The sequence below is a fragment of the Lagenorhynchus albirostris genome, chromosome X (genome assembly GCF_949774975.1).
Source record: "Lagenorhynchus albirostris chromosome X, mLagAlb1.1, whole genome shotgun sequence".
Lineage (NCBI taxonomy): Eukaryota > Metazoa > Chordata > Mammalia > Artiodactyla > Delphinidae > Lagenorhynchus > Lagenorhynchus albirostris.
The window spans coordinates 112,900,123-112,909,726 of NC_083116.1; the positions used below are offsets into that span (position 1 = coordinate 112,900,123).

Sequence of the window (9,604 nt, forward strand, 5' to 3'; positions counted from 1 at the left end):
AGAAAATTAAAATGTTTTTGGAAAATACCATATGGGTCTTCAGAGGATATAAGCCTAAAAGGAATTAGTTCAGGCTTCAGAGAGATTTTGCTGACTCTGAGAAATGGGTTCCGATTGAAACTTTAACTAGGACCCCAAATCACATCAGTGAACTTATTGCTGAAAGTTCACCACAAATTGCAAGCTTCGGATGATTGTATGGACTTTATTTAACCTGGGGAAACATCATTGCAGACATTTTACCCTGTTGGAAGGGCTCGAAGAAAACAGAAGTTTGCAGTAGAAGGGACCTGAAAGGGAACATTTACAGGTAGTGGTAAGCAGTAACAGGCTTGCACTATTGTTTGTGTGCTAGGTGAGGAGGAGATGTCAAAGATTACAGTTTTGTGAACTTGAATGGCACTGACCAGCTTCAGCAATACTTGGGAAGTGAAATGGAGGAGTCAGCATAAAGAGAGAGGACCAGTTCTTCCATCTTTCCACTTAATTATAGATTTTTATCCAATGAATACACCAAGAAATCCTGAATTACCATTTTTTTTTAAATTAAGGGCAAGGTGCTTAGGGTACAGGAAGGGAGGGGAGAGGGAGAGAAATGTTTTGCTGAATTTCTTAATCTTTTAGAAAATACTTGATCTTTGCTTGTTTTTTTTTTTTTTTGAATTGGATTTTCCAGCTCAGGTGGAAAAGCCAAGATGGTCCATCAGTTCCCCTTTCCTTATTCCCTTCTGTGTGAAAAGATTTTTTAAAAATCCCTTGTGTTCAAGAGAAGAGTCCCATTGCTTTTGTCTATGTATCTCCATTAGGTAGAATTATTCACTCTGAGCCCCTCAAGGTTGTTGATTGCAAGGAATTCTCTGGTCGGCTACATTTCAAATCTGTCAGAGCCAGTGATGTACTCTAGGTGCATCCAAGTGTGAGTGCTGTTAAAGCTGTTGGTTCAGATGACCTTGATATTGGGTCTCAAGTTCTCTACTCTGCTCACGTTCTCCACTCTGCTGCTCAAGTTCTCTACTCTGCTGGTTTCTCACCTCTTCCTCTAATTGCTACTGACTGTTCAAAAGCTGAGTTTGCTTGATATGCTTCCAATTTTTAAAAATAAAATTACAGCAATTCCCTGTAGAATCCTGTGTTTTTAGTGTCCCCATTAAATAAGCATCTAGAGGAAGAGTTCATTTTGCTTATTGTAGTCAACTCTCATCCTAGTAAAGTACACCTCATTGGAGGCTCTTAGTAATGGAAAATTCACTGTCTCAACAGGAGGTACTGTCGGGCGATTTTTACTATTTATCTGTTAAGATGCTTTGGATAATATAATACTCAGCGAATAATGACTTAAACATTTATTATTTCATATTATGCAAAGCTCAGAGGTAGGAGATTCCTGGGTGTTCTTGTTGGGTCCAGTATTTACTGGACGTAACACCTCTGAAAGATAGAGGAGAAGGATCAGTAGTAGTCAGAGATAATCGTTGACCACGGCCCATGTCTGATACCTTGAAAGCAGAGTGAAAAGGAAGAAGGGTTGGGTAGGAAAGAGCCTAAGACTACAGTGAGGCTCCGAGAAACCCACAGCCAGCCCAGCAGAGCATGGAAATATGGCCCATAGAGGAGTCCCAGGTTGGGCAGAAATGACTGGGCCCCAGTGCCCCGCTGTGCTCAGTTATTGGCTAGGACTTTCTGGAAGGGCTTGGCCTCAGCTCAGATGCTGCCATTGATTGCTCACACCTGGGGGCTATCAACTACCTGCACTCCTTGCAACTGACCAGCAAGCGGTTTCTTAAACAGAGAATCTGAGCGGCACACCTCCATAGCTGCCAGATGGCTTTTCATTCAGCAGCAGTTATGTCATCCGGGATCCAGGTGCTTTCCAAATTTACATCCGGCCATGCTTAGCATGTTGGTAGTCTTCAGATTTATTTCCTCTTGTCTAGAAATGACTGTCACAACCTCATGTCTTTGCACAACTATGTACAAAAGCAGGAAAGAGAGCTCATCCTTACATGCCTCTTAAGGGAGGAAGATCTTTCTTTAAAGTTGCCAAGCAGACTTTCCTGTCAGTCCCATAGGCCAAGTTTGAGTCACGTGCCTATGCTTTAGCTGCAAGGGAGGCTAGGAAAGTGAATTCCTGGCTTTTTCAACTTAATAATGGGCAGTGGGTCATGCCAGCAAATAGAAAGGGGCATAGGAAGGAGGTGGTGTGGGCAATTATTTGTTGTGGTTTATTACAGGATATTGAATGTAGTCTCCTGTGCTATACAGTAAGACCTAGTTCTTTATTTATATAGTAGTTTGTGTATGCTAATCCCAAATTCCTCATTTATCCCTCCACTGTCCTTTCCCCTTTGGTAAACATAAGTCTGTTCTCTATATCTGTGAGTCTGTTTCTGTTTTGTAGATAAGTTCATTTCTGTCAAAGTTCATTTCTGTCAGATTTTGGATTCCATATATGTGGTATCATATGATATCTGTCTTTCTCTGTCTTACTTTACTTAACTTCACTTAGTCTGACAATCTCTAGGTACATCTGTGTTGCTGCAAATTACATTATTTCATTCTTTTTTATGGTTGAATAGTATTCCGTTCTATATATATATGCCACATCTTCTTTATCCATTCCTCTGCTGATGGACATTAGGTTGCTTCCATGTCTTGACTATTGTAAATAGTGCTGCTATGAACAATGGGGTGCATGTATCTTTTCAAATTAGTATTTTCTCTGGATATATCAGCATCATTTTTATTATAATAAAGGTAATGTTATTTTGTAGAAATTTTAGAAAATAAAATAAGAATTAAACCCACGTATGATTCCATAATGTAGAAAACTATGACTATCAGTGGTGTGTGTCTATGTGCATCCAGCTTATCTGTTTTTTTCCTATATTGATATATGGGCCGATGTAATTTTCTAAAAATGAGATGATTTTATAAACTACTTTCCTTTAAATATTCTTTAAGAACATGATTTCTACTATTCCAAATCAGGAATAGATATGCTGCAATTAACTAGTACCCTATCATTGCACTTTGAGGGTTTTTTCAAAAATTAATTATTTTAAGCAACCCTATGGTAAATAGCCTTGTATATACATCTTGGTATGTATATATAATCCTTAGGGATTTATAGGGTCCAAGTCTATTAAACATACGCAAATTTTATGCATAATCTCAACTGTCCCTCCAAGGAACATACTTTTACAAAATTATAATTTATTAATGTTTATTTCCCTGCGTTGCTACTAGTATTAGGTATTCCCATTTTTTTCCAATTACACCCAATTTTTCTAGAGAAAAAAGTTGTATCATTGGTTTAATTTTCATTCTGTTGTTTATAAAGAAGTTAAGCACTTTTTTACATGTTTATTGTTCACTTATTTGTCTGTTTGGTGCATTGTCCTTTACATTTCTGCCCATATATCTATTTTGGAATTCATCCTTCATTTTTTGTTTGTAAAAATCTCTGTACATTAAATAACTATGAGTGTGTGCTATATTTTAAATTATTTTTCTTGTGTTTCCTTTGCCTTTTATAGTATTTTTGGCATTTCATGTTTACATTGTTAAACCTATTAATATTTACCTTGCATTTTCTGTGGTTGCTTCTATGTTTAAAATTTTTTTCCACATTGATATCAGAAATTATATTCCTACATGATCTTCAAGTTTTTAATTTTTATAAAAAGCCAGAATCTAGTGGGGTGTTTTTTAACAGTAGCAGTTCTATGGTTGATCATTTGTCCTGATACGTATCGTATGTATGTATATATTATTTAATTTTTAAAAATTTGTTTTGGGACAGGCTTTTCTTTCTTCACTGATTAAAAAAATTACACCTTTATACTAGCTTCTTATGCAGATTTAGCTCTGGATGGTTCTCTCATGATTTGTTAGTTATATAGGATAAAGCTGTTTCAACTGTTATATATTTATAATGTATTTAAATATTTGATAGTGCAATTCCTCTTAATTACTTCAAATTTTTCAAATTGTCTCTGTATGTATGCAAACTAGTATGGTGCACATGTCAACATTATTGGTAGGTAGAGAGAGCTACAGAAGTTTTGAAATGGAGGAGAGCAGATAGGATCTTGGGGAGGATGTAGCACTTGGGCTGGACCCAGAATGATGAATCTGATTTGACCTGGCAGAGTGGAAGAAGAAAGGACATTCCAGACAGGAGGAAGCAATCTGAGTAATGGCATCCAGAATTGTAAACAAGCATTATATAATGGGTGATGGGAGAGGCAAGATGGACGGGATGTAATATGTGTTGAGTACCTACTGAATGTTAATTATCATGCTAAGCATTTTATAGGAATAACTCTGAGGTCAGCTGAATCCTCATACTTTGTCTCTGGTGTCAGTGCCCTGCATTTACTCCGTTCCAATTTAGACACACAACTCAATATTTATTTGAGTTTCTAAAAAACAGTTCACTCACAAAAATGTTGTTGGTCGATGTAAACCACAGTTTCTTGACCTCAATACTATAGACCTTTTGGGCTAAAAAAAAATCCATCGTTGTAGGGTGTTTTTCTGTGTATTATAGGATATTTATTCCTGACCTCTACCCACTACATGATAGTAGCAATCTTGCTGCCTACATGGGACAACCAAAAATGTTTCCAGACATTGCCAAATATCCCCTAGGGGGCAAAATCGACTCTGATTGACAGTCATTGATACAGATTATACCAAAGATAATGAAAGTTGATGGAGAATTTTATATTGAAGAGTGTACAAGAAATAAGTATTCTTTTCGTTTTCCTGGCTGAACTCCCTTCTTGGTTTCTCTGCAGTTGACTTTGGAGGGGGGGTGTTTTGCTTAATGTATTGCAAGGTTTAACTACGGCACTGCTGGCATTTTGACCACATAATTCTTTGGGGGGTCGTCCCGTGCATTATGGGATGTTTAGTAACACCACTGGTCTCTACCCAGGAGATGCCAATACCCCTCTCCCTGAGCTCTGCCAGCCAAATCTGTCTCCAGATACTGGCAAAATTGGCCTTGGTGGTGAAAGACTGATGCAGACTATACCAAGGATAGGAAAGTTGTAGGGTTATATTCTGTACAACCCACACGTTATAATTTTCAAATCCTCTATTTTTTCCTCTGAAGTTCTTTCTTGGGTACTATGAGATTTGTTTCATTTTGCTTATGCTCTCTCAGGGATTCTCCATCTCAGCATTATTGATGTTGTGGACCAAATAATCCTCTGTTGTGTGGGCACTGTCCTGTAGATTATAGGGTGTTTAGCAACATCCCTGGCTTCTACCCACTAGGCGCCAGCAGCACATTGCCAACAGCACCCCACACCCCCAGTAGTTAAAACAACCCACACTGTCTTCACGTGTGGTTAAATGTGTCCTGGAGGAAAGGAGCAAAAATGCCCCTGGTTGAGAACCACTGTTCTATTAATATTTCTACTTAGCTTTCCCTGTACAGTAGCTCTTCTTTTCAGCCTTTTCTTGTTTTTTTCCTCTTCTTCCTCATTGAGTGATAACTTTTGTTGTTACTTGAACGTGATTGAGGAACCTCACTTTCTATCTCAAATGGTTTAATTGTTACCCTTTTCTCTAACAATTACAGCATTGCCCCTAAGAGGAATTCTGGCGAATAACATATACTCCAACTTGCTAAACATTCATCATTTCTCCTCCGAGTGAATAGGAACAGGCCATTTGAGCTTCTCTCACAGGTTCTGCTATAGACTGCTTTTGCATTAGGGTAAATTGGCACATACTTCTCTATTTCACTAAATCTGAACATGTGGGCAATCTCAAGACAAGCATATTGCCTTGCACATAGTAACTTGTATTGATGTAAAAAGAATGGAAATATTGGAATCCGGCACATCAGGGTTAAAATAGCACATAATTCCTCTTTAACCAGATTTACTAACCTTAGGCAAGTTAGTTCCTCTGACATTGTTTTCATCTTCTGCAAAATAGGGGTAAGATTACCGTCTAAGTGGGTTTTAAATAAACATTATCAATTATAAAACAAAGCACCTGGTATATATCCGACACTCAAAAATGTTAACCATTGTTCTTAATTTTATCAAGAGATATCGAGGTCTTTATAACAAGCCTTTAAAGTCAGACTCTAAACCTTAACCACCTATACCTAGAATGTTTACCTCTTTATTTCACTTAATTTCAGAATTTTTGTTGCAGTTACAGCTAAGGCATGCTGGGAATAAAGATTGCTGGATGATTTTTTTTTTTTTTGCCAGAAGTTTTAAGGCTTGACTAATTATAATGTTCTCATAAACACTGAATTATAAAATTCAGCGTCATTGTGAGGATATTTTCTTGCAATGTGAGAAGATGCATGTTGCTTCTAAATGAAAGGTAAGAGAGACAATTATAGGTTTAGGAATTGTACTAAACTTGGTTCCTATGCCAAAAATGTCGTTTGGTTTTTAATGTTTTTCCCAGTACAGAAGAGAGATTTTTCTTTCACATTAATTTTTCTTCTGATGTGTATATGTGGTTTTGACCTTTTCGAGACAAATTGAAAAATAAGATGAAAAGAAAGTAAAGACAACCTGTGAGTCACATTTCAAAAATCAATAGAAGTGCAGAATGCACTATTCTGGTCATTAAAAGGGGTTTCTTTGTTCAGTTTGTTACACCAAGATGTGATTTTCCCCTAGATTAGAAAATAAAGTGTAAATATAAGGCTGGGATACACAGTTTGGTTATAATATCATAGAAGTTAGTGGTGAAGGAGACCCCCAAATTATTTCATATAACCACCCCAATGTATTAGTGTAAAAAAGTGTGGCCTACAGAAGGCACGTGACCTCCCCAGAGTTTTTAGCCAGTGGTTAGTGAGAATTCATTTGAGGATCTGATTCCCAGTGAGTCAGACAGTCTGCTCTATTAGTCACATCTATCGGAAAAAAGAGAATTATGGAATCTTCTAAAAGATTGAGAATTTATTTTCTAATGAATATTAAAAATTAGGGAATGATAGTGGAAATATTTTTAGGAATCGTGTCACCAACCACTGGGGGAAATAAAATATTTTGACTGGGATAAGCTTGATGAAAACTATGTTTCAATCCAGTACAACTATTTTAAAGCAAGAAAAGTACCATTGTTGTCTTCTACCAAGTCTTTTAGAGAAGACACAGCTGGACATGGCAGGCTCTAAAAGAAAGTAGACTTTAACAAGCACGAAACACTCTCTCATTTTCAAAACACTTTTGATTTTATTAAGGAACATGCATTGAAAGCTTGGTGGTATTATTTAAGAATTTGGCTAAATGTTTTCTAACTGCCAGTAGGTTTCCAGTACTTCCTTATGTAACATGAATACTGCATAACTTGAACATATCTTGAATCTTCTAGCAGCCTGGTACAACTTTTCAATGTAGACATCAGTAAAACTTTCTGGATTTTTCTTAAGATTTTCTTGATTTATTTTTTGGGTCCCTTTGTTGTCTAGGTAATTTGTGTCACTCAGCATCGATACAAGATCTTCTGGGACTCTCTGATGTGCTCTTTGCAGAACTTTAATCAATTTACCGGCAATCTTCCAATCACCTTGAGTCATAAGGGTAACTGTAATTGATATGCCCATCTCTCCTGCTCTTCCAGTACGCCCTACTCTGTGTACATATTCTTCAGTATTCCATGGAGAATTGTAACTATACATGTGTGTGACATCACTAATATCAAGGCCTTAGGATGCTAAATCAGTAGCAATCAGTATTTTCACTTTTCCACTCTTCAAGTCCTCTAATGCTGGCTCACGGTCACTCTGTTCTCTGTCACTGTGCAGGGATTGTACAGTTATGCCTTGGTTACTTAAATCTCTTGATAAGTCATCAGCAACAAGTTTTCTGCTGACAGATACGATGACTTTGTCTTTGGGTGACAAGCTCTGTAGGAATTCTCAGATAAGAGATCGTTTTTCTTCTTCTGTGGTAACAATTATATTTTGCTTCACTGTGTATACATTAACTAGATCCAGAGTACCAGTATAAATAATCATAGGCTCTTTCAAATAAGATTGTGCAAGTGGACAAATGGTATCTGGCCAAGTTGCCCTTGTCATAACAGTCTGCCGGTCTGGGCGCACAGCTAATAAAATCTTCATTATTTGATGTTCAGACTCCAGATCCAGCATTTTTTCTGCCTCATCTAAGACTAAGTAGGTTATGCTTCTTAGGTTGACAAAGTTATTCATTTGCAGATCACTGAGTCTTCCAGGAGTTGCAATGATGATGTCTACGCCTTTAGTAACATCTTGTATTTGTCCTTTTCTGTTTCCACCGCCATATATACAAACACTTTTAAGACCTTTGTATGAATACTTAGAACATTCAGCTTCCACCTGAAGAGCTAATTCTCTAGTGGGTGTAAGGACTAGCATGCTGGGTCCATTCCTTTGTTCTCTAGGTATTGGTGGAGAATGGAGATGAATAAACCCATGCGTTAAATAGGACAGTGTTTTGCCCGTTCCAGTTTGGGCAATTCCTATAAGATCTATTCCTTGTAGAATAATAGGCCATGCCTGTGACTGAATTGGCATTGGGTTTCAAAAACCAGCTTTTTCAGTGCTTTTCATAAGTTCAGGATAATGTTGGAAAGCATCTTCAAATTTGCAAATCGGATTGGGGATGGGACGATTTTCACCATCTTTCAAGTCATCACACATTATGTTGAAATTTTCCTTTCTCCAAGTGTCTACTTGCACTTGAGACAATGACCTTGTTGCTTTGGATTCTATGTAAAAGTTTTTCTTAATTGGTGATAAATCTGCCCATTTTCTTTTTTCCCACTGTACAACTTCGGCCTTTACTTGATCCTAGTCTGTCAGTGGCTGAGCTCCTCTAGCAGTGTTATCTCTGCTTGAGCCTCTTCCAACAGAGGGTTGGGATGTGGCATTATCAACACTGGATTCTGAACTGTAGTGTCTTTCTTGTTTCTTAACAAGAGTTTCTGTAGCTGCTTTGGCCTTGGCTTTCATGTCTTTGCTGCCAAAAATGTTTACCTCTGCTTCAGAATCACCTTTTATGATCTGTATTTTGGTGCGTGTCATATCCTGAATGTCTTTTATTTTTGATCCACCATGACCAATCACTGCACCAACCATACTGTTCCTTGTTTGAAAGCAGAGCGGTTGTTCTTGGGAGCCGAAAGCCCTAGGCTCCAGGTGGCTGGAGGTGCTGCTGCAGCCCCTGCCTCTGCCACCCATCCCATCCTGGCCGGCCCTGAGAGCTCTCCAATTCGGCTCCGCCCTCTTCCGCTCTGGGGCCCACGCCATTTCAGGATAATGGTAAAGTTGGTGCTGGTCTCTCGCCTACCTAGGGTTGGGAAAAGATGTGGCCTCGAACCTCTTTCTTATCAGGTCAGGCTGGTTAACTACCAGGCAGGCCGCCACGGGTAGGTAGCTAGCTATGCAGCAGGCACCTAAGGAATTAGTCTATGATGTAGTGTCAGGGAGGGGCTTTGGCTGGGCTGACCAGTCACAGGGCTGGGACTACTGTGAGGTGAGCAGGCACCTCTGACACAAAAGTTAAAGTGACACATACTCTCAGGGGCTGACCCTACGGGCACTTACAGGATCCGGAGAGTGTTTGCCCAA

General features: G+C 38.4%; 1 protein-coding gene across 1 annotated transcript; it reads right to left on the reverse strand.

The window, feature by feature from the left end:
• Positions 1 to 7,273: 7,273 nt before the first annotated feature.
• Positions 7,274 to 9,283, reverse strand: DDX53 (DEAD-box helicase 53). Its single transcript, XM_060137377.1, is given in 1 exon segment — positions 7,274 to 9,283. A coding segment is annotated over 1 exon segment (2,010 nt).
• Positions 9,284 to 9,604: the final 321 nt, after the last annotated feature.